This window comes from Meles meles, chromosome 7, assembly GCF_922984935.1.
Source record: "Meles meles chromosome 7, mMelMel3.1 paternal haplotype, whole genome shotgun sequence".
Lineage (NCBI taxonomy): Eukaryota > Metazoa > Chordata > Mammalia > Carnivora > Mustelidae > Meles > Meles meles.
Genome location: NC_060072.1, coordinates 123,276,674 through 123,302,867, shown reverse-complemented (window position 1 = coordinate 123,302,867; position 26,194 = coordinate 123,276,674). Strand labels below are relative to the sequence as shown.

Sequence of the window (26,194 nt, the reverse complement as noted above, 5' to 3'; positions counted from 1 at the left end):
ATTTCAAAGAGATATCTGCACTCCTATGTTCATTGCAACACTTTTCAAAAGAGCCAAGATATGGCAACAACCTCAGCTTCTGTCATCAAGTGAAAAGATAAAGAAAATATGGTAGGCACACACAATGGAATGTGATCCAACCCTAATTAGGGAAGAGACCCCGCAGTTTGTGACAACAAATGACATTGTGACAACATGGATTTAGCTTGAGGGCACAATGCTAAGCAAAATAAGCCAATCACAGGATTAATATTACCCGCTACCACTTATAGGAGGAATTTAAGAGCCAAACTCCTAGAAGCAGAGAAAATGGTGGATAGTAGGGGTGAAGGGAGAGGAGAATGGAGATGGGATTGTTTAAGGCTACCAAGTTTCAGGTATGCTAAGTACATAGTTCTGAGGATCTACAATAGAGTATAGTGTCCCTAGGTCGCAATGCTGCATTATCTACTGAAAATTTGCTAAGGGAGTAGATCTTATGGTTGTGTCCTTACCACATACACACAAAATAATGAGGGCAAGAGTGTGGGAGGGAACTTTGAGAGGTGATGGATGTGTATGACCTTGATGATGGTGGCCGGAATCCTGGTTACATGTCCCTGAAGTATTTAACCTGTTGGAAAAAGAAGAAAAAGAGACAGAGAAAGAGAAAGAAAGAAAGAAAGAAAGAAAGAAAGAAAGAAAGAAAGAAAAGAAAAAAAGGAAAAAGAGAATAAATGAGACAAAGAAGGAAGAAGGGGTAGGGAAAGGAGGGAAGATGGAGGAAAGGAAGGAAAGCAGCGAGGAAGGGGGAGAAAGAGAAAGGGAGGGAGAAAGGAAGGGAAGAAGGAAGGAGTTTCTGGTTGGCTTGGTTGGTGGAAAGGGTACCTCCTCACGCTGGGATCATGAATTCCAACACCAAGTTGGGTGTAGAGATTATTCAAATAAACTTAGAAAAAAAGAAAGAAAGAAAAAGAACTTGTAGTTCTTTTTTATTCCCCCGTTTTTAAAAGATTTTATTCATTTGAGAGACAGAGGTCACAAGTAGGCAGAGAGGCAGGCAGAGAGAGAGAGGAAGCAGGCTCCCTGCAGAGCAGAGAGCCTGATGCAGGGCTCTATCCCAGGACCCTGGGATCATGACTTTAACCCAAAGGCAGAGGCTTTAACCCACTGAGACACCCAGTCATCCCTAGAACTTGTAATTCTTAAGGAAATTTGAAATAATACTAGACTATGTGGATCAGACGCGTTTCACAAAGTCATTTATTTCATGTACCCTTTTTCCTTTTTCAATGAAAGCCAATGTGTTTCTAATATTTCACCCTGGATTCCCAACAAATTAAACGCCTTTTTTGAACAGCACCTTACAGGTTTCTAATATTTCACACTGGATTCCCAATACATTAAACGCATTTTCTGAACAGCACATTACTTATAGGGCTGAACATCTGAATTGCTACTTCAGCAGCAGAGAGACAGACACGTGGGGGTAAACTAGACTGAAGAGTTTGGAAATGTGGGTCATGTTTTGGCTCATTTCTCATTGGGCGACCTTAACCCTGTTGCTAAACCCTCCAAATCAGTTTCCCTACTTTTTGCGGCAGGATCTCTGTGATCGCGGAGGAGCTAGACGCGCGAACACGAAGTCCGCTCTGGACGGTGGCCCAGTGCGTGGACCGTGGAGGCCCCGTGCATCCCCATACAAGACGGAATCCCAGGAGTTCCTAGCGCTGGGCCAGTCCCCTTTGGCTGGTCGCCCCGCCCTCCATTCCGAGTGAAGACTGAGGCCTGGCTGACTCCTATCCTCGCGGGAGCCATGAACCAGTCCCACGCAGGCACCCGCCTTCGGATGGTGCTGGGACACCTGGGCCGGCGCTCCGCCAGCGTCCGCGTATCCTTTGGGCTGCGCGGGTCTCGGGCTGCAAGTGTGGTGGCCTCCAGGGCTCATGGCACAGCTGCAAGAGGTCTCTTCCCCCTTCCTCCGCGCCCGCGTCAGGTATTGGTGTCAGAAGTTCTGGGCGCCCGGGGGCGGGGAGGCAGGGGAGCCTGAGCTAGAAGGTTCCCAGCGCGGGGAGCCCCAAGTTCCCAGCGGGGGACCCGACGTGCCCGCGGGGCTGCCTCATGACAATGCCGGCCTCAGGGGCTAATGTGGCGCTGCCCCAGGGTTCCCGGCCCACCTAGCCCGGTTTCCCTGCCTTGCCCAGGGAGGGTGGAAGTTCTTCCTGAGGGCCTGATCTCAGCTAGTGTGGCTTTTTCTGCATTTGCATGATTTGACCGCCCAGAGCCCAAGGCACGGAAGCACAGTCACAGCTGCTCCTAAACAGGAGCGCAGGGCAGGCGGGCGGGAGGACCCTAAGGCAGCAGCGCACTCTGGCGGGGGTTGGGATGGAGGCAGGGCCGGCACCCTCTGGCTCTTCCTTGAGGAGAGCTGTGCCTGCTGCTACACCAGGGTGTCCCTGAACCCTGCAGGAGTGGATAAGATCTCTCCCGGTTGGCCTTTTGGTGTTACTCTGGGAGGCGATGTGTGCGCCATCCGTGTCGGATCCCGGAAAATGTCACTAGGGGACACGGACGTCAGATGCTTTATGAATTGTTTCTCCTGCTCCGATTAAGTGTTCTCTTTCAGGGGGTACTTTGGGTGCAAGGAGGACACTGCGTGGGATTTCCCCGTAAGTGATGGGATTAGGTTCTATGTTGCTGTGTGCAGGATCCTGACGTCCTTCCTAAAAATGATTCTACGAATGTCTCTTGTTACTTTTATTTCACTTTTACTACCAGCCAGGATGTAGCAGAACCACTGTCAACCTGGAATCTGTCCCAGATCAAGGTGAATATGTAATCTCATTTGACCAGTGGAAACGCAGAAACCCAGGCCAGGAGACATTAAAACTTTTGACCAAAGACATTTAATTAACGAAACCAGTGATTGACAAAGTGTGCTCCTAGGAGCAGCAACAATAACATCCCCTGGAAACTGGTTAGACATGCGGATTCCCAGGCTCATGTGGACTCTACATACCCCGGAGTGGGGCCCAGCAATCTGTTCTCACTTGTTTCTGATACATGCCCACCGGAGAGAACCACCAACCTATGGGGACTGGGGGTATCTGGAACCAGAATGAAGATTTCCAGGTCCAGTCTGGGACTACTATGAAAATTCTGGGGTGCCTGGGTGGCTCAGTCCCAGAGACCTCTCTTGATTCTGGCTCAGCTCTTGATCTCAGGGTTGTGACTTCAAGCCTGGCATTGGGCTCCATGCTGGGCAGTGAGCCTACTTAAAAAATAATAATAATTAAAAAAATATTCAGATCCTACTGGTGCTTCTCTAATAGTGTTGAGTTTAGAGCTTCTTTTTCATCTGTGTTTCCTAGAAGAGCACTATCCTATCAACCTTCTGCAATGGTGGAGATGTTCTACACCAGCACTATCCAGATCCATTGCTGCGAGCCCCATGTGTCCATTGAGCACTTGAAATATGGCTAGGGGCATTTTCCTTTTCATTCTCCTTTTTTTTTTTTTTGTAGATTTCATTTAATTATTTGGGAGAGATCACAAGTATGCTGGGAGGCAGGCAGAGAGATAGGACGATTCAGGCTCCCTGCTGAGTAGAGAACCCAATGCAGGTCTTGATCCCAGGACCCCAGATCATGACCTGAGCCAAAGGCAGCGGCTTTAACCCACTGAGCCACCCAGGCGCTCCTTCATTCTCTTCAATTTAAAGAGACAGATGAGGCCAGGGACCCTGATATTGGACAACTCTGCTGAAACAGTCAGTGAACGTGCATATGGTTGGGGCTTAAAAACAATCCTGGGGGTGCCTGGGTGGCTCAGTGGGTTAAAGCCTCTGTCTTTGGCTCAGGTCATGATCCCAGGGTCCTGGGATCGAGCCCCACATTGGGCTCTCTGCTCAGCAAGCAGCCTGCTTTCCTCTCTCTCTCCCTGCCTCTCTGCCTACTTTGCTCTCTCTCTGTGGAATAAACATCTAAAAAAATAAATAAATGAAAAACAATCCTGGAAATCATGTGGCCTTCTCATCCCAGACTTACCTGGTTCTAAAGAGATGTGGGTTCTGGCATAAGGCAGTGGTCTTAATGCATAAAACACAATGCATTTTTTAAATGCAGAGATGCATCGAGAAGAAACCAAATATGACCTGTAATTCCAACTCTCACGGACCATTATCAGTCAACGTTTTGGTGTGTTTCTTTTCTGTGCATTTACATAATTACAGCCATCCTGTAGAGACAGCTTTTTGCACCCATTTTTTCATGTTTACTAATATTATGTAGTTAGGACGTGAAACTTTTCCACATCATTAAACAAACTCTCCGAGGAAAGCAGTCACCACCACCAGAACCCACAATGGTAAGGAGAAGAATTGTGGACTGAAATATTGCCTTTTGACCACCACATCTTGCTAGTAGCTGACAAAGGTCATTAACTCTTTGCCTAGGGAAACAGGATTATACTGTCCCCAGTTACATAAAGACATGACAAAAACATGAAAAAATGAGTTATGACATTCTTACAGTCACTCCTAAGCTAAAGAAACATTGAAAACAATTGAGAAGAAGCTAAGTAAGTTTTCTGTCGTTCCCTGGAATGAAAACTAGAAAGAATTTCTAGCTCTTTAAGATAGTTAAAATTATACTAAACTATGTGGATCATACTTTTCATAGAGCCTAACCACTATTTAATAGACTTTTTTTTTTTTAAAGAGTAACAAGACTAATGGTTTCTTGTATTTCAGAATGGATTCCCACTAAATTCAATTTCTCTTTGGAAGATCACATTTCTTCTTACTGTTAGATTTGAACCTTACAATTTTTATTTGTTCGGCAGTTTAGTGGAAGGAATAGTATGTGGAAGAAACTGGTGAAAGCTATAAAGTAAAGAGTATGGGTTGAGTCTGGCCTGAGGCATTTTCTGCTGGATGATCTTGGACCCAGTTACTGAGCCGTGTGAGTCTTATTCACCTGTTCTGGGCAGCAGGAAAGGTGATCAAGGTCTTGGGACTTCCAGACCCTGCTCTGGGCTCAGTGAAATGAGATGATGTAAGCAACTGTGCGTACCTGTCCGCAGCTGTGTGTGTAACCCAGTCTTCCCTGATGAGAGCTAATTCAGGGAAGAATGTTGTTTCTCGAAAAGGTTGACTCCTAAATTTCATTTTATTTGCCTTAATTCACTACCTAGGTAGCCCACTCCACTTCAGGGGCTGTTTCTCCTAACAGTTTCCATCCTCCACAATTCCAGTAAGTAGGTCAAATTGTCATTCTTTTTTTTTTTTTAAAGATTTTATTCATTTATTTGACAGACAGAGATCACAAGTAGGCAGAGAGGCAGACAGAGAGAGGGAGGAAGCAGGATCCCTGCTGAGCAGAGAGCCCGATGCGGGGCTCGATCCCAGGACCCTGGGATCATGACCTGAGCTGAAGGCAGAGGCTTTAACCCACTGAGCCACCCAGGCGCCCCTCAAATTGTCATTCTTAACCATACAATGTGTATAAAGCATTTCCTAGTGGTAATTAAGATATAAAATACAACATCTTATGTTGTCTGATGAAAATTCATTACACAGGGGCACCTGGGTGGCTACTGGGTTAAGCATCCAACTCTTGATTTTGGCTTAGGTCGTGAATCTCGTGGGCTGTGGGATCCGTCATGGGTCAGACTCTGTGCTCAGCATGAAATCTGCTTCACCCTCTCCTTCTGCCCCTGCCCCTGCCCTCTCTCTCTCTCCCTATCTCTACAGAGAATAAATAAATTCTTACCAAAAATTCATTACACAAATCATGTGTTGCCAGGACAAATTCTAATTAGAAGTAGCAAAAAATTTGAAGACGACTTTAATTCTATATGTATTTTAAAGTTCAGAAAGAGGAATAATATCAGAGGTGTATAATCAGATTTTGTTCAAATCCAGACATGTTATACCTCATTCAAGTTAGCCTATGGCTTGTGGTCCTATTGCTATCTTAGCTAGTGTCTTTGGTTTATCTTAAATTACCTTTGTAAGGGAAGACATCAATCTCCATGGAGTATTCTCATAGAGCCACATTTCCAATTGAGAAGAATGGACTGGGTGATCTGAGTTTGTGCATATTCTATGTACTTACTTGGATTTTGTCCCTTTGATTTCTTCTGAGAGCATATGATCTAGAAAATTTAAAGTATAAAATCTATTGAATTTGTCTCCTACCCGAACAACCATACATAGTCATTATCCAACAAATTTGAAAGAGAAGAAGATGAATTAAGAAAATTCACTCACAATTCCATTACATAAGAGTAATCACTTAAAAAATGTGTTTTTTTAATTTATTAGCCTTTTTTTCAAATACCCTTTTTAAGATCATATTTATTTAATTGAGAGAGAGAGAGAGAGAGAGAGACCGCGTGCACGTGAGAGATCTGGAACAGGGGGAGGGGCAGTGGGAAAAGCAGATTCCCTGCTGAGCAAGGAGTCCGATGTGGGATCCCATGAACCTGGGATCATGACCTAACCCAAGGCAGATGCTCGACCCACTGAGCTACTCAGGTACCCTGTGTCTTGGTTTTACACAAATCTAGGTATATTTTATTATAATAAGTACTATACATGCTATTATATGTTCTTCATTTTCTTAATAGATTCATTAATTAATAGAGAAAATGCACACATTGCAAGTTGGGGGAGAGGCTGAGGGAGAGAATCTCAAGCAGTCTCCCCACTGAGCCCACAGACCATTTGGGGGCTCGATCTCAGACGTATGAGGTCATGACCTGAGCTGAAATAACCGGCCCATGCTTAACTGACTGAGCCACCCAGGGGTCCCAACCTCTTCATTTCTAAGGCCCGAGTCTTATCCCATTGAGTGGATATAATTAATGATTCTTCTATTTTTTGGTAACAGTACTAGTTAACATTTTAGATTTAAACTTTTAAAAAAAATGTTCAGATTAGGGACCTGGCTGGCTCAGTGGGAAGAGCATGTGACTCTTGACCTCTGGTTTGTGAGTTCGAGCCCCACATTGGGTATAGAGAGTACTTAAAAAAAATAGATAAACCCTCACCCCTAGACTTGTTTAAAGAAAAAAGTTCAGACTATTTGCTGAGAGTAAATAAAAAATAGAAATGCTGGGTGGAAGAGTATGAACATTTCTCAGGCTCTTGATACATGTTGTTGGGTTATGATTTTTCAGTTACACTTATTTGTAATTCCTTTTTCTCCTTTAGGTATACTCGGGATAATAATGTTCTAAGCTTAGAACAGAGAAAATTTTATGAAGAAAATGGGTTTCTTGTCATTAAGAATTTGGTGTCTGATGCTGATATTGCACGCTTTCGGTACAGTAACCCTTGGTTGTTTTACAAAAAAATGTTGTGTCTACAGTGGGAATGGGAGTAAGATTAGCGTGTGTGTTCAGATATTTTTCAGTGACTGGTTCATTGGGAAGCGGTTAGGAACATGAGATCTGGAGCCAGACTGGCTGCTTTAATGTTAGCCAGACTTCTTCTGTTGTGTGTCCTGGAGCAATGTACTTTCTACTCTTCTGTTTTCACACCTGTAAAATGGGGATGATAATCATATTTACACCCTAGTGTTGTTGTGAGGACTGGATAAGGTGAAGTACACACAGATGCCTTGAACCCCGGGCCTTGGCCCATGGTAAGCATGAGAGAAATTATTTGCCATTATTACTCAGGTACACCACATCACAGACGGTTCCTCACTGTTCTGCTAGGCTAAGGAATAAGTGAGTCCCCGCAGTGAGCTCCGGCCTCACAGTGAGGAGACAAGGGCTGCTGCGCTGGTCATTTTCTCCTCTCCATCCTCAGAACTACTCAGCCTGACCTGGAGGTCAGTCTGGTCCAGAGACACCACCCTCCTCAATCTCTGAGACTCTTTCCCCAGAACTGGCCAGACAGGTGCCTGGAACCTGCAGTAATGACATCATCTGCCAATTTAATTCTCTAGGAATGAGTTTGAAAGGATCTGCAAAGGGGAGGTGAAACCAGAGGGAATGATGATAATGAGAGATGTAACCATTGCAAAATCAGAATTTACTCCAACTGAAAAGATGGTTTCAAAGATCCAAGATTTCCAAGAAGATAAGGAACTCTTCAGATACTGCACTCTCCCTGAGGTTCGAGAACATTCCTGCATTTTCTTTTTTAGTGACTAACGCACCTACATGCTTGCCTCTGGAATTGCTTACACTTTATCTGGCCCCTCTGTTATGTGGCTGGTGAGCTGTGGTTCTCAAATGGAGGTGGACATTTGGCAGTGCCTGGACCCGTGTTGGGTTGGCACAGGGTGGGGACCGTGTGCTTCTCTCGAGGTAGAGGTGGGCATGGTGGGTGGGTGAGCTGCTCATGGAGCCCAGGGAACCTATAGTGTGCAGAATAGTCCCCTCCCCCAAATGATGACTTATCCAGCTCCAAATATCAGTAGTGGGCAGATGGAGAACCCTCCTCTGGAGTCTGGTCCTTATTCTTGGTTGCGAAGGGCAGGAATTCTGCCTTAGAGACAGATCCTCTCTCACTGTGGCTATGGGCAAATCAACAGGAGGGACATTGCAGATCCTATTCACTGGACATCTGTTTACTGTTTCTTTTGTCTTATGAACTGGTCCGTAGGGGTTAAGGTTTGTGTTCAGATTTTAACTAATTTTTAAAAAAATCAATATTCTTTAAGAGTAGTTCAGATTTCTGAAGACATCCTCATAGTCCAGAAGGGCATGAGATGAAAAAGAAATCTCCCACTACAGCCCCACTCACCGCCAAGATTTCTGGTGTATTCAACTAGAAGTCTTTCGTGGCTATGAAGGTGCATCTGTCCACCCCCACCTTTCGTGTCATGTCGGAACATACTGGTTGTCCACTTTACAAGTGTAGTTTCTACACTTATAGTAGATCTTACACATCTTTCTATATCACATATACATTAATCTGTATCATAGTTATACACTATTAAATAACATCGTGTTGCATCAATGTATCACAGTTTATGAACAATTTATTTAGAATGGTTTTAAAGGACATATTGCATATAGTACATGCTAGAAATTATATCCCCAAGTGCTATTAGAGAATTTGCTCATGGGGGGGGGGGCTCCTGGCTGGCTCCATTGGTAGAGCATGCTACTTTTTTTTTCTTTAAGATTTATGTGTTTATTTTAGAGAGAGAGAGGGTGGGGGAGTGGGAGTGTCAGAGGGAGAGGGAGAGAGAAAATCTCAAGCAAACTCCCTGCTGAGCACAAACCTGACATAGGGATCGATATCTGGACCTGAAATCATGGCCTGAGCTGAAACCAAGACTCAGTTGCTTAGCCGACTGAGCCACCCAAGTGGCCCAGAATGTGGCTCTTGATCTCTGGGTTGTGAGTTTGAACCCCAGGCTGGTTGTGGAGGTTACTAATAACTTAAAAAAAATTTTTTTTAGGGGTGCCTGGGTGGCTAGGTGGGTTAGGCTTCTGCCTTCAGCTCAGGTCATGATCTCAGGATCGTGGGATAGAGCCCCGCATTGGGCTATCTGCTCAGCAGGGAGCCTGCTACCTCTCTCTCTCTCTGCCTGCCTCTGTGCCTGCTTGTGATCGCTGTCTGTCAAATAAATGAATAAATAAATTTAAAAACAATTTTTTTAAAATGGGACATCTGGGTGGCTTAGTTGGTTAAGCATCAGCATTGGGCTCAGGTCGGGATCCCTCAGTCCTGGGATGGAGTCCTACATCAGGCTCCTTGATCAGTAGGGAGCCCGCATCTCCCTCTACCTACTGCTTTCTTTCTTGCTCTCTCTGACAAATAAATAAAATCTTAAAAATAAAACACATTTAAAATAATTTAAAAAAAGAAAGAAAATTTGCCTCATAAAAAAGACTGTGTACAGGTAAGCCAACTATGATGTCCAACCCCTTGGGCCGGGGACAGGAGGGGATATGACTTCCCAACCTCAAGTCCTGCTCTGGAAATGGAAGTTGTGTGCATGCATCAAGGAGAAAAATCTTGAAGTTAGAGGCAGCACAGGACTTTGACATCCAGGTTTCCCCCCCTCTAAAATCTGAACCATGCTCTTGCTGGTTCATGCAATGATTTTTAGGCAGTAGATCATCCTTTTAGTAGTTAGGTATTTATTTTCATGTGTATTGGAAAAAATAAACAGCACAACCAACCTATGACCTCAGGAATATTATTAATCAGGATAAGATGTAAGTTATTTTGGAAAAATTATTGACTAACTCTACTGGGCACCTCTGTAAAGTAGGATAGAAATGGTAAAATGGCTCATGAATATCACTGAGGTTGAGAAAATACTGGTCAGAGGCAACTGGCTGGCTTAGCTGTGGGACCAAGAGACCCTTGATCTCAAGGTCCTGAGTTCGAGCCCCATGGTGGGATTAGGGATTTAAAAAAGAAAGAAAGAAAATACTGCTGAAGAAAACTGCAAAAGTTACCATGCTTTACAAACAAATAAATAGGAGGCCTGATTTCTAGGATTTTGGTTTCATTTCAAGCATTTCCTGCTCAAGTTGCCAATATTCCTTCTACACAGGATCAAACAATGAGAAAGCAGTAGAATATGTTTCATTTTTGGAGTCAGAGAGAATTGGAGATTCAATACCATCTATTTCATTGAATTGGTTAGGGTTCCACTGGCTTGGAAAAGCCTGTTTATTTCAGAGTGTTGCAGACTTGCTGTTACAACTTTTTCCTGCTTTCAAGCTTTGTTTGCAATGTTGTGAAATACTAAGTGGTTTTTAAAAATATATATATATATATATATATATATATTTATTTGTTTGTTTGTTTGGAGGGGAGGGGCAGAGGGAGAGAATTTCAAGTCGACTCCCCACTGAACAAAGGGCCCAGTGCAGTGACTGTGTAGAAATCAAGAGTTGGAAGCTTCACTGACTGAGCGACCCAGGCACTCCTACCAGGTGTTGAATGAAGGCATCTTGGCTCTTGTACAGATAATTGTACTTTGTGCCACTATTGTGCATTGGATTTCTCATCAAATTTTTTCTTCTTTCCCTTAGATCCTGAAATATGTGGAGTGCTTCACTGGACCTGATATTGTGGCCCTGCATACAATGCTGATAAACAAACCTCCAGATTCTGGTAAAGGGCTCTTATTTGTTACGAAGAAGCACCCCCCCCCAACCACAATTAAAAAAAGAGGAAATGAGAGAGTTTAAGGTGTTCTAACTCTAGCTGTATATGTAACAGCTAAATTTGGATAACTAAATATATATGTCCTTTTATTTGTCTCAAAATAGCATACATCATAAGAATAGTGAGTTAGAATAGCAATTTCAGATGTTAACTGTAGGGTTATTGTTAGATTTCTGGACAACTGACTGGCTTGCTGCTCAAAATTTTGGTTTTATAAACATGACTGCTCATATACCATAGGCTCTTATTATTATAATTATCATCCCTAAGCTTTGTTAACTATTCTCACCAATGATGGTGTGAATTCTGTTTTCCTGATTGAAAATATTATTATTATCAAATTAAAGCTTTCTTATAAATCACATACATCACTTGACTTAAAATGTCTTGTGCTTGCTAAAATGTAGCTCCTAAGATTTCACTCCCAAAGAAATTGATTTGGAAGCTAAAGCCCAGATATGTGCACTAAAAAAAATTTTTTTTATATAGGCTACATGCCCAGCATGGAGCCCAACATGGGACTTGAGCTCAAAACCTTGAGATCAAGACCTGAGCTGAAATCAAGAGATGCTTCACTGACTGAGCTACCCAGGCACCCCCAAATATCTGCAGTTTTAAAGCCAACAGCTCTTGGTCCATGCTGAGAAATTCTACTCTAGTAGGAGTAATAAATTGGTCCTTCAGAATTCTTTATGTTTTCCACTTTTTCTGGAGAAAAAGAGGCCAGGAGAGCTTTATGTGACTAGGTTATAGTGTAGCACCACGAAATCTCCCTACCCTGGATGTCTTGCATAGAGAGGTTGGGGTTGGGCATAGGGGAACAGTACCAAGTTCAGAGTACAAAACAGGGAACCACGTAAATGTGGTTCTTTGATCTCTGTTTCTACATAGTGACTGTCCGGCAAGTGCTCTTAGTTCTGGGAAGAATTTCTTGGAAGCCTTTTATTAATTTAGTTACTTGATAGTGTTTGGGTCAGCCACTTAGAGGGCTAATGGGGAACTTCAAATTTGGTTATTCTCTTCAGTTGACCAAACTTTTCTGGGAACATACTAGTTGTCCACCAACCAGAGTTACAAAGGAATAAAGCACAATAGAGATCGTAACATGTTATGAGTTGCCAGAGAATGGTGTGAATCCCTGGCTGTCAGAGACCCAGAAAAAAAGTGTAGGATCTGGAGTTACCCTGTTGATTTGATATTCCAGTTTGGTGCTTATCTCTCCAGGCTGATTGTCTGTACTGTGGTTTTACGTCTTTGAGTTTTGGAGGGATAGTCACTGATCTGGTTTTCAGGCAGAGGAGATGAATTCTGAGGTTCAAGTGTGGTTTAACAGCAGGTTCTGTTTCAGGCAAGAAGACATCCCGCCACCCCTTGCATCAGGATCTGCACTATTTCCCCGTCAGGCCCAGCAATAACATAGTTGGTGTTTGGACAGCCATGGAGCACATCGACCGGAACAATGGCTGCCTGTGTGTGCTCCCGGGCAGTCACAAAGGCGACCTGAAGCCCCATGCTTATCCCAAGTGGGAGGTATAAATCACTTCCTTCCTTCCTTCCTTCCTTATCTTTTTCCTTCCTTCCTTCCTTCCTTCCTTTCTCCCTTCCGTCCTCCCTCCTTTTCTTTTTTAGGATTTTATTTATTTATTTATTTGAGTCAAACACAGAGAGAGACAGGGATAAAGGGAGACAGCTCATGATATTTGGTCGTGATACTTGTGAGAGGTGGCGGGGGTGGAGAGAGGCAGAAAGGGAGGAACACGGACATGGAGATTCTGGTGAGCACTAACTCAACATGGACCTTGATTTTGTGACCCTGAGATCATAACCTGATCCCCAAATCCAGAGTCTGATATCTGACTCCCTGAGCCAACGAGGTGCCCCTAGAAGATAAATCTTTACCAGAATGTTTGTTGATTTGTTTTGATTTTTATTTATTTAATTTTAAAGATTTTATTTATTTATTTGACAGAAAGAGAGAGGTAACAAGTAGGCAGAGAGACAACAGAGAGAGAGAGGGAAGCAGGCTCCCCACTGAGCAGAGAGTCTAATGTTTGGCTTGATCCAAGGACCCTGAGATCATGACCTGAGCTGAAGGCAGAGGCTTAAACCACTGAGCCACCCAGTTGCCTTTTTTTTAAAAATTTTAGATCAGATTCCATACAGAACTTTAACAATGAGATGGCATTTCCTTTCTTAGCAAAACATTGTTTTAGGTTTTGCAACCAGGATCAGGGAAAATTCAAAGATGTTAGGTAGAATAATCATTTTTCTTTCAACAAGTTTTGGAAAGCTGACCAGTGTGGGGATCTCTGGTAGGCACTGTTTAGGACCTAAAATCATCAAGCCTCATTGCAGAGGTCAGACATAAACACCCACAACACCAGATGCATGTATCAGCTGCCAAGCAATTCTTACCCACTGATTGCTAGATGTCAGGATAAAGACGACGGAGGAATCATCTTCTCCCTGCTAGAGAGACCAGCGATGGCTCTGTGGAAGGATGAGTAGTATGTTGCATGGTTTATTGATTGAATTATTGAATGCATTTGAACCCATGAATGGTGAGATCAAATCGGCTCTTCAAGAATGAGAATCTTGAGATCTAGAGCAGGAGGTACTGGAAGTGAGGAGTCCAGAGGCAGAGAAGGCAGAGAGGAGACGATGAGTGTTGTAGGCCTCAGACAATAAAGTCTGAAAACCACAGAAGAGCCCGTGTTGTTCAGGTGGGAAGAATGCATGTGGGTTTTTGTGGGAAGTAAAGAATATGGCTTTCAGGACTTCTGTGTCAGTTAGTTAGAATTCTTACTCTGAGGAATGGTGCCAACTGAAATTCTTTGAGTCTGCATTCTGATACAAAATCTGAAATTTTGAGATTCATAAACTGTTGAGGTTTATGGAAAAACTGAGTTGAGGTTTAGGGAAAGTTTGTTGCAGGCAATAGAAGTGGGCTGTGGCTGACTTAAGCCAAAGAGAGTGTCTTGGAGGGGCGCAGGCACATGCTGAGTCCATGGAAAGGCTGGCTGACACTGGTAAGCAGGAAAGTGGGAGTGTGACAGTGGGAAGTCAGGATGGGGCACCTGGTGGGGGCAGTTGAACCTTGACCATGACCAATGCCTTTGATCGATCCTCTGTTCAGATACAAAGTGATGACAGTGGGAGGTCAGATTGACTTAGCAGAGGTTACATATCCACCTAGCCAGGAGAGAAGTACACTGGATGAAAGTCCCAACAGTCCAGCAGGAAAGAATCCTTCCTCCAGAAGATTTTGGGACAGTCTTATGAAGGGGACTGGGATACCGTGGTCCCCCCGTAACCATTACTTAAAGCAATAACTAACATTGGAAGTAGTTCTAAAAAAGCACAGTGTTGTAATGTACTATTCTTTCTTTACTCTGGTTGTGACATGAGTGCTTTATGAGCTGAGGAAACTTGAACATTTTGTCTCTTCTGGCTTGAGAAAACAGTTTGCTTCCCAGAGGTACTCCTAAATAATAGAAGAATGATTTCGGCAAAGTTATGGGGGAGAAGAATATCATGTTGGGAAAGTGTGATTACAGATTAATGCTGAAAAGGGTATCTCCCATGTTAACTGCAAAATGCAAAGTTGGTCTAGATCTTTATTTATGATTCAGTAATGACGGATAAGTAGAAATTTGAGATTCTTCATTTGGTCCCCCAAATCCATGATTTTTACAACCAGATGTCTGAGAAGTTTTGTATATATATATTTTAAGATTTTATTTATTTATTTCACAGAGAGATCACAAGCAGGCACAGAGGCATGCAGAGGGAAAGGGAGAAGCAGGCTCCCTGCTGAGCAGAGAGCCAAACCTGGGGTTCGATCCCAGGATCCCGGGATCATGACCTGAGCGGAAGGCAGAGGGTTTAAACCACTGAGCCACCCAGGTGCCCCAACGGTTTGGATATTTACAGTTGCTTTTAAGAATCTTTTTTTTTTTTAATAATTTTTTATTTCGGGGCACCTGGGTAGCTCAGTGGGTTAAGCCTCTGCCGTCGGCTTAGGTCATGATCTCAGGGTCCTGGGATCAAGACCCACATTGGGCTCTCTGCTCAGTAGGAAGCCTGCTCCCCTACCACCCACACCTACCCCTCTGCCTACTTGTAATCTCTCTCTTTCTCTTTCAAATAAAAAAATAAAATCTTTAAAAAAAAAAGAATCTTTTCATTTCTTTTGATGGCTGCATAGTATTCCATTGTGTATATATACCACATCTTCTTTATCCAGTCATTTGTTGATGGACATCTAGGTTCTTTCCATAGTTTGGCTATTGTAGACATTGCTGCTATAAACATTCGGGTACACGTGCCCCTTCGGATCACTATGTTTGTATCTTTAGGGTAAATACCCAGTAGTGCAATTGCTGGGTCATAGGGTAGTTCTATTTTCAACATTTTGAGGAACCTCCATGCTGTTTTCCAGAGTGGTTGCACCAGCTTGCATTCCCACCAACAGTGGAGGAGGGTTCCCCTTTCTCCGCATCCTCGCCAGCATCTCTCATTTCCTGACTTGTTAATTTTAGCCATTCTGACTGGTGTGAGGTGATATCTCATTGTGGTTTTGATTTGTATTTCCCTGATGCCGAGTGACGTGGAGCACTTTTTCATGTGTCTGTTGGCCATCTGGATGTCTTATTTGCAGAAATGTCTGTTCATGTCCTCTGCCCATTTCTTGATTGGATTGTTTGTTCTTTGGGTGTTGAGTTTGCTAAGTTCCTTATAGATTTTGGATACTAGCCCTTTATCTGATATGTCGTTTGCAAATATCTTCTCCCATTCTGTCAGTTGTCTTTTGGTTTTGTTAACTGTTTCCTTGGCTGTGCAAAAGCTTTTGATCTTGATGAAATCCCAATAGTTCATTTTTGCCCTTGCTTCCCTTGCCTTTGCCATTGTTCCTAGGAAGATGTTCCTGCGGCTGAGGTCGAAGAGGTTGCTGCCTGCATTCTCCTCAAAGATTTTGATGGATTCCTTTCTCACATTGAGGTCCTTCATCCATTTGGAGTCTATTTTCGTGTGTGGTGTAAGGAAGTGGTCCAATTTCATTTTTCTGCATGTGGCTGTCCAATTTTCCCAGCACCATTTATTGAAGAGGCTGTCTTTTTTCCATTGGACATTCTTTCCTGCTTTGTCGAAGATTAGTTGACCATAGAGTTGAGGGTCCATTTCTGGGCTCTCTATTCTGTTCCACTGATCTATGTGTCTGTTTTTGTGCCAGTACCATGTTGTCTTGATGATGACAGCTTTGTAATAGAGCTTGAAGTCCGGAATTGTGATGCCACCAACTTTGGCTTTCTTTTTCAATATTCCTTTGGCTATTCGAGGTCTTTTCTGGTTCCATATAAATTTTAGGATTATTTGTTCCATTTCTTTGACAAAAATGGATGGTATTTTGATAGGGATTGCCTTTTGCGACGACGTGGGTGGAACTAGAGCGTATCATGCTTAGTGAAATAAGTCAATCGGAGAAAGACAACTATCATATGATCTCCCTGATATGAGGACATGGAGAAGCAACATGGGGGGGTTAGGGGGATAGGAGAAGAATAAATGAAACAAGATGGGATTGGGAGGGAGACAAACCATAAAGGACTCTTAATCTCACAAAACAAACTGGGGGTTGCTGGGGGGAGGTGGGATTGGGAGAGGGGGAAGGGGCTATGGACATTGGGGAGGGTAAGTGCTATGGTGAGTGCTGTGAAGTGTGTAAACCTGGCGATTCACAGACCTGTACCCCTGGGGATAAAAATACATTATATGTTTATTAAAAAAAAAATTTGGAAGGGGAGGCGAACCATAAGAGACTATGGACTCTGAAAAACAACCTGAGGGTTTTGAAGGGTCAGGGGTGGGAGGTTGGGGGAAGAGGTGGTGGGTAATGTGGAGGGCACGTTTTGCATGGAGCACTGGGTGTTGTGCAAAAAGAATGAATACTGTTACGCTGAAAAAATAAAATGGGAAAAAAAAAGAATCTTTTCTTTTTTTTTTTTAAAAAAAAAAGAATCTTAGGAAATCTTTGCTTTTCCTAATGAGTCATTGATAAAATTTTTAATCATTGGGTTCCTCAAATATAGTTTTGGTTCTCTTATGTGATCTAGGGAGGAGTTAACATAATGTTCTACGGGATTCAGGACTATGATGAAAACTGCCCCCGAGTGCATCTTGTGATGGAGAAGGGAGACACTGTTTTCTTTCATCCTTTGCTCATCCATGGATCTGGTTGGAACAGAACTCAAGGATACCGGAAGGTATGCATTCACATCACTGTAGTTTCCAGCAACGAATACCTTAGAACCAAAAATGTCAAGATATGTGAAACTTCATGAGATTTGTGACATTGAACGAAACTGGCCTTTAGTCTGGTTTATTTACCAGGAAATCTATTTGCTACCTCATGCTTTTTTGCTCATATCAGTAAGAAGCCAGGTGAGCTCAGGATCCTCATCCTGCTGATAATGAATTATGAACATTCATAGAATTGCTTCAGAAGAAGAACATACTTGGGAGCCCATAGCCTGTGCTTTTGGAGGCAGAAACAAAGGCTGACATATAAAAATCATAAAATTTGGAATGTATATAGCTCATAGTAACCACTAAGAGGAAGGTTTATAATAGCTTTGTTATTTGGAAAACCATGGTCAAATCTAAGCAAACGTTTTGAATTGATTGCCCAGGCATCGGATTTCACAGGCAGCCATATTTTTCATCCCTGAGTCCCAGAAGTTGTTTTTAGCTTCAGAATGTTTGAAACACCTAATGATTTAAAACTGACAAAATTTCTCATAGTCCCAGATTTCTCGCTTCTCAAAAATTCAGCAGATCTGACAGTACTGTGGACTTACATTTCCCCATAGAACATGGCTCTCCATACTAAATACTGGGGAGTGTTGGGGGCTGAGTGAAACTTTCCAGTTTTTCACACCAACTACCACGGTCTCCCTGAGGTCAAGGGTTAGTTTCCAGTTTTCATCTTCTATTTATTCATATTTCCATCAGGTTGACAGGGCCATGATGAAGATGAGGCAGGAAGATACTCTTCTGGATCAAAATTTAATGAGGGTGGGGGAACGGTGAAAAAAAAAAACACCCTCAGCATTCAAGTTCAATGAAATATTAGGGCAGTATGTAGAAAATCAAAACTAATTGAAAAAATATCCATGATGTAAGGTGGTATCTCCAAATCCTCCAGAAGATTGCCAGTTAGAATGGCAAAAATCGACAAGGCAAGAAACAACGAATGTTGGAGAAGTTGTAGAGAAAGGGGAACACTCGTACACTGTTGGTGGGAATGCAGATGAGTGCAACCACTTAGGAAACAGTGTGGAGTTTCCTCAAAAAATTAAAAATAGAGCTACCCTATGACTCAGCAATTGCACTACTAGGTATTTACCCGAGAGATACAGATGTAGTGAAAAGAAGGGCCACATGCATCCCAATATTCATAGCATTAATGTCCACAATTGCCAAAATGTGGAAAGGGCCAAGATGGCCTCCAACAGACAAATGGATAAAGAAGATGTGGTCCACATACACAATGGAATATTACTCCACCATCAGAAAGGATTTGCATCAACATGGATGGGACTGGAAGAGATTATGCTGAGTGAAATAAGTCAAACAGAGAAAGTCAATTATCATACGGTTTCACTTATTTATGGAACATAAGAAATAGCATGGAGACATTAGGAGAAGGAAGGGGAAAATGAAGGGAGAGACATCAGAGAGAGAGATGAACCATGAGAGTTTAGGGACTCCTGGAACCAAACTGAGGGTTTTAGAAGGGCAGAGGGTTGGGTGGGTGGACGGGTGAGCCTGGTGATGGGTATTAAGGAGGGCACAGACTGCCTGGAGCACTGGGTGTTATACGCAAACAATGAATCATGGAACATTACATCAAAAATTAATGATGTACTCGAAGGTGAACAACATAACAATAAAAAAAAAAGAAAAGAAAGAAATATGCATGATGGGCACAAAGCCAGCATTTTAAAGAAAGACTAGAATGGACTCTCTACCAACATGGCCCTCAGAAGTGTGCAAGCAGGAGGTATAGACACAGTGACATAAATAATTTGAGTGTTCCTGAGTTTCACTAATTTGGGCCTTTTTAAAAAAAAAGATTTTTTTTATTTATGACAGAGAGAGATAGCAAGAGAGGGAACACAAACAAGGGGAGAGCTGGAGAGGGAGAAGCAGGCTCCCCACTGAGCAGGAAGCCCGATAAGGGGCTCAATCCCAGGACCCTAGGATCACGACCCCAGCTAAGCCAGACACTTAACCAACTGAGCCACCCAGGTGCCCCTAATGTGGGCCCTTTATCATGTATCCTTAGTACCAAAATTCAACTTGGAATGAAAAATGGAAATTTATGTTTATGTGTGTGTATAAAAAACAGAAGCCAAGACAATAATCTGAGAGTTTACATGCGTCAGAAACTTATAACATGTGCTACATGATCAGGATCATAAACTGAGATAGGATAGCTACATATTAAAAGATTCCATGTTAAAAAGTTGAGTATGAAATGAGTACTGTATGAAAATGAAAGTTATATAACATGAAACACCCCAAGTATTATGAATGCTAATACACCAATGTTGCACATTTTTCAGTAGTTTTTCAACTAGTTAAATGGGAAACTATGAACCCTTAAAAAAATACAAAAACACTTGTATATGGCTGTGCCCTTTTCCTCTTTGGCCTCAGATGTCACTCCTCCTTGGCATGATGTGGGGGCTTTGTGGGAAATGGAGTTTGTGACTCTACTGCATGGAAATTCAATGTTCTGGGCAAAGCATGCTGTCCCTTCAGTAGACAGTCTCCTCAAGAGAACTAACTGGAAAATAGGAAAGTGAGTTTGAAGTTTAGATTAGCTTGTAACTTTTTCAAGAATGGGGAGAACCAAGTAACCTCCATCTTACCTTCAGACAGAAACAAGATGGGGATCGTATGTGATGCTATTGGACTCAAAGTGTCCATTTTATTTCAAAGGGGGTAGTGTGTATGTTATTGTCCTTTGCAAGGTATTTTTGTGGGTGGTGTTTGTTTGTTTTCATGATCCGTAGCCATTGAAAGGACAACCCACCACAAACTCAACTGAGTAACTAACTTCCCTGACTAAGAAAATGGTGAAGAACCCTGGAACACATGCCTGTTTAGGACTTGAGGACATCCACACACTAGAAAAATCACATGTTAAAAAGTTAAAGTCCTCTTACTCATGTCCTCATGTTCCCCACCCCTTTTGAAACAAGTATTGCAGGGAGGTAAAAACCTCTTGTATAGCTCAGTCAGACTTAAACTGTACATGTGGAAAAAGAGATACTGAACCCTGAAGAGACTAATACAGGACAGCATGGAACATTCTAGAAATCAAATGCTGAGTGAAATAGCTGATTTTCTAAAAGAAGTCTTCCGGTTTGGTTGCTGGTGTTAATGGAATGGGTTTTTTCCAGTATTAACCCTGTCACTCTGCACAGGCAATTTCCTGCCATTTCGCCAGTGCGGACTGCCACTACATTGATGTGAAAGGCACCAGTCAAGAAGTCACTGAAAGGGATTTTTTACGGATAGGAAAAACATTATATGGAATTCCAGATGACACCAGGCTGCAGGTATGTTTTTCTGAGATGATAGGTTAAGACTTTTTTGTCTTCTTTTCTTCAGATGCTTAACAACTCTCATACCTGTTGTAATTTAGAAGGATAATGTGCTTTGTTTAGGGTGCCTTGCAGAAGCATTGCTGAGACCCAATAAGAATGACAGTGAATTTCAGCTTGCACGCGCTTCCCCAGTTGCGGCATCTGAGCACCCCATGCTTCTTTATGTCTTTGGCCACCCTGTGGTATGCGGGCTGTTCTGTTCCAGGATGGACAGGTGGAAATGGAAAACAGATCTGGAGGAGAGCAATTGAAGGACAAAGCCTACCTTCTGATCGCACAGAAGGAAAGTTAGAGTCTTGGGCTTTCAGGGCCTCCTTTATTTGCATAGGGCAGAGTATTTACATATCTACAAATCCAAGGAGACTCCCAGAAAGCCATTCCCAAGCAGATTTCATTTCGGTCAGTTGGCATCTGGAGTTTCATGGAGCAGACTTCAGAAGACTCTGATGCTTATCAATGGGGATAGAGGCATTATTTCATACCCCTTTCTACTTAATACACATCACTTGTAAATTCTTTGTAACTAGAACATTCAAAGCTGATGATGATGGTCAACAGACAAACTGTAGTCAAAGCAGAAATAAGCATTTGACTTTGTAAATGAGTCCATTTTAGCTGCTGAGCCAAGAAGCTTATCCTATGTTTTAATTTGCATTAATCATAATTGCATGCATTTCCTATGAGGGAGACCCCCAAGGAGATTGAGTGTCATGATAACTTCAGAGCCTTCCAGTACTCTGAAGAGTACCATACACCAGCACTAAGCTACTGTGCCATGAGGAGTCATCTTCTGAAACTCCTTCCCAGCTTAAGAATCTGACTTCTCCCTTGCCCCTTCTCCCTTTAGCATCTATGACTCTATCCCATATCTGCAAAGGCTCTCATTTCACACTGTAGTTGGTAGACCATCTTGTCCTTCTCCCTTGGTCCAGTGCTTAAAATGCATCATATTTTGTCAAGTGGGTCTTCCGTGCAACACTCTGAATTTTAAAGCAGGAAAAAAATGCATATACTATGTTTGTGGTTTGTCAGGTTGTGGTAAGTGATTGCCTTCTGTATTTATTTCATTTATTTGAGAGAGAGAGAGAGAGTGAGAAGGTGAGCAGGAAGGGCGGCAGGCAAAGGGAGAGGGAGAAGCAGCCTCCCTGCTGAGTGGGGAACGTAATGAAGGGCTAGATCCCGGGACTTTGAGATCATGACCTGAGCCAAAGAATGATGCTTAATGGACTGAGCCACCCTAGTGCCCCACCTGTATTTATTTGAAAATCTTAGTCTTGCAGATATAGTTCCTCCGCTTTACTTAGAATAATGATATTAATTTCTGGTACATAGTTCTTTGTGAGTAATGAGAGCTCTTTCATATCTCTAGTCTTACTTTCTTCACCAAATCCCAGCGCATCAGTCATTCCCCTTTTTTTTAATGTTCAACCATAATAGAAATTTATTGTTTGCTCAAAGTCCTAAAAAAGTATTTTTTAAACATATATCACTTTATTTTTTTTCTTTTCAGCATAACAGTGTTCATTGTTTTTGCACCACACCCAGTACTCCATGCAACATGTGCCCTCACTAATACCAACCACCTTGTTCCCCCAAACTCCCACCCCCCATCCCCTTCTAGACCCTCAGGTTGTTTTTCAGAGTCCATAGTCTCTCATTGTTCACCTCCCCTTCCAATTTCCCTCAACTCCCTTCTCCTCTCCGTCTCCCCATGTCCTCTTTGTTATGCTCCACAAATAAGGGAAACCATATGATACTTGACTCTCTCTGCTTGACTTATGTCACTCAGCATAATCTCTTCCAGTCCCATCCATGTTGTGACAAAAGTTGGGTATTCATCCTTTCTGATGGAGGCATAATACTCCATCGTGTATATGGACCACATCTCCCCTATGCATTCGTCTGTTGAAGGGCATCTTGGTTCTTTCCACAGTTTGGTGACCGTGGCCATTGCTGATATAAACATTGGGGTACAGATGGCCCTTCTTTTCACTCCATCTGTATCTTTGTGGTAAATACCCAGTAGTGCAATTGCAGGGTCATAGGGAAGCTCTATTTTGAATTTCTTGAGGAATCTCCACACTGTTCTCCAAAGCGGCTGCACCAACTTGCATTCCCACCAACAGTGTAAAGGGGGTTCCCCTTTCTCCACATCCTCTCCAACACATGTTGTTTCCTGTCTTGCTAATTTTGGCCATTCTAGGTGGTGTGAGGTGGTATCTCAATGTGGTTTTAATTTGAATCTCCCTGATGGCTAGTGATGATGAACATTTTTTCATGTGTCTGATAGCCATTTGTATGTCTTCGTTGGAGAAGTGTCTGTTCATATCTTCTGCCCATTTTTTGATATGATTATCTGTTTTGTGTGTGTTGAGTTTGAGGAGTTCTTTATAGATCCTGGATATCAACCTTTTGTCTGTACTTTCACCTTCAACCATTTCGTGGGATTTTGTTGACTGTTTCCTTTGCTGTGCAGAAGCTTTTGATCTTGAAAAAGTCCCAAAAGTTTATTTTCACTTTTGTTTCCTTTGCTTTTGGAGACATATCTTGGAAGTAGTTGCTGTGTCTGATATCGAAGAGGTTACTGCCTATGTTCTCCTCTAGGATTCTGATGGATTCCATTCTCACTTTTTTTAAAAAGACCTCTTTATTTATTTGAGAGAGAGAGAGAGTGCAGACAAGCGGGGGCAGAAAGGAAGGAAAGGGAGGGAATCTCCAACAGACTCCTCACGGAATGAGGAGCCCGAGACAGGGCCCAAACCCAGCACCCTGAGATCATGACCTGAGTCAGACACTTAACTGACTGAGCCACCCAGGAACCCCTCACTCCGTGCTCTTAGGGAGAACGTGAAAAGTCCAAGAGGCTGCCCTGAGTGATGTAAGTGACAGAGCTACATTTTGGAGTCAGGTCCAATTCCAAAACCGGTTTTTCCACCTTCTCTAGCTATTTGTTCAAAAATAAACAAGAAAAAAAAAGTCTGGATTGTTTTATTAAGAACAAAGAAAAAAAAAACCCAAATCAAGCCATAACTCATGCCATCATTTGCACTTAGGAGCAGATCAGTGTAAATGGGGCAGTGTCTAAAGGAACGCTGGACAAGGGGCAGTGTGGACTGTTGTGACCAAACACTGAGCTCTGCCGGTTGAAGACACCTGTGGTCAACAGCAGCGCCAAATAACACAGGCTGACCTTCTGGGGACTTGCTCTCTTACTTTGTTCGACACTATTCTAGATGTGGGCAAGTACATTATTTGGAGTCTTAGAATATGGTTGATTTACCCGTTGATAGGACTACTGTGCAGAGTTTTCCCATTTAACTGTGCTAGAGCTTAAAGATGCTAGAAATCTACTTTGCCTCATGCTGAACAGACCCCTGTGTTCCATCAACTGACTGTGCTTTGTTTTATTTCCAGGATGTGCTTAGATTTAGAGTGCGGCTGGTGAAAGGAAAGAGGATCAACCTATGAGGTAGCCGTCCACTGAGCTCTTTGAGAGAAAACCAGAACAAATCAAGGTGCCTGGGGAAAATGTTTTCTTAACAAGCTATCCTGATCTTTTCTATCATTGTGCTCCAAATCATGACACTAGGATGAGGTACTTGCTGGTTTGTGGTTAGTTCTGCTTGCAGAGCTGTTGCTTCCATGAAGATATGTAACAGTGGCTGATTATTGTTTTCAGGAAAACTGAGGGTTGCATCTAATAAATGTGTTTCGTGTCTAATTTAAGTGTGTTCCATCAGTTTCTTTCATTCAGTTAGCTCTTTCCCCAAGCAGGAAGGTATCCTTTGAAACTCAGGGTACGTGGACTCTTGCATTCCTCTTTTGGAAAACTCAACACCCCCTGACTTCATGGCATGAGAGACTTCTCAGATCTAGAACACAATCTAACACAGGCACGTGTAATGAAGGGCATTGGGGAGTAGAAATAAGGGGGATGCTGGTGCTCTGACACAGGATTCCTTGCATGACTTCTCCAACCTTCTTAAAAAAAACCTTCTTAAAAAAAAAAAAGACTGGATCTTTCCATGTTGTTTTTTTCTGTTCCTGAAGAAGGAAGACTAAGGTGGCTTCAGCCGCATGAGCAGGGAGCTCTGGCCTCAATCCCAGGACCCTGTGTTCAAGACCTGAGCCTAAGGCACAGGCTTCATCCACTGAGCCACATTGGGGCCTCATGGAGGGGGGGTTTATTTTATTCAGTGCCAGATTTGTACACAAGTTGGGGCAGCAAAGAGACATAGTCTTGATTTTTAAAAATAACAATTTGCTAAGAAATAACAAGAGTCCCTTTCTTGTTAATGTGTTAAGCACAGGTTTTCCTGAATCGAGTTTCACTGTTTTTGTCCGTTTCTTTGTGAGGGCAGCCTGTTTAAGCTCAGGTCCAGCTGGAAACTGAAGAAGGCAAGATTATCCCTGACAAGGCTTAAGGAAATGGATTACGGAATAATTGGACATAAAATGTACGTGAGGAAAGCCTGTGTAAACAGCATGTATGGGTCCCTGTTCCACCAAAAAGCCTTTAAAACTAATTTCAAATGTAAAATAAATTAGAAAAAATAAACTTCAATAGGAAAACCAGATAGCACAATTTGTTACTTCCCTTATGCATTTTTGAGCGCATGCCAATGAATCAATCAGGAAACAATTCATCACCCATTTTATCTGTGTCCCTCTTGTGCATTCATTCATTCCACAAACACCCAACTATTCGTTCTGTGTAATAGGACTAGATGTGGCACAAAGACAGTACCGGGATGAGTTAGGATGGATCGTTTTTTTCTGTGTGGACCCACCTGGAAAAGGTGGGAGCGAAGGTCAGCAGCAAAATGAAGAGCTGGAAGGGGACTATCAGGGCATCTTGGCAGAATGAGGAACACCTGGTTTCACAGTGGGTGTAAAGGCGATTTACCCTGCCGGAGTGTTTTATTTGCCTGGAGAGGAACCTCAAAAGACTATAAGAGGTACTCAAAGTGCACACCAAAGAGAATAGAAAGGATCCCCTTCTACCAAAGCAAATAGGAAGGATCCTCTTCTATTTGTGAACACGCAAATAAATGGAATGAAACGTTGTGCTCATGGATGAGAAGAATTAATATTGTTAAAATGTCCACACTACCCAAAGTAGTCTACTGATTCAGTGCAATACTTATCAAAATTCCAATGGCATATTTCAGAGAGTAGAAGAAATAATTCTAAAATTTGTATGGAATCAGAAAAGATCCCCAAACCACCAGAGCAATCTTAAGAATAAAAAGGAAAGGTATCACCCTCCCTTATTTCAAACTACATCACAAAGCTATAGTCAAAGAGTATGTTACTGGTACTAACACAAACACAGATGAATAGAACAGATTGAGAGTCTAGAAAAGACCCACATATATATCAACAA

At 42.6% G+C, this 26,194-nt stretch overlaps 1 protein-coding gene across 1 annotated transcript; it reads left to right on the top strand.

The window, feature by feature from the left end:
- Positions 1–1,750: 1,750 nt before the first annotated feature.
- On the top strand, positions 1,751–24,389 carry LOC123945847 (phytanoyl-CoA dioxygenase, peroxisomal-like). Its single transcript, XM_046010792.1, has 9 exons — positions 1,751–1,870; positions 5,173–5,231; positions 7,196–7,306; positions 7,938–8,106; positions 10,996–11,077; positions 12,480–12,661; positions 17,245–17,394; positions 20,626–20,760; positions 24,223–24,389. Exons 1-9 carry the CDS (start codon positions 1,796–1,798, stop codon positions 24,274–24,276), a joined length of 1,017 nt encoding a protein of 338 aa, XP_045866748.1. The 5' UTR covers positions 1,751–1,795; the 3' UTR covers positions 24,277–24,389.
- The last annotated feature ends 1,805 nt before the right edge of the window (positions 24,390–26,194 follow it).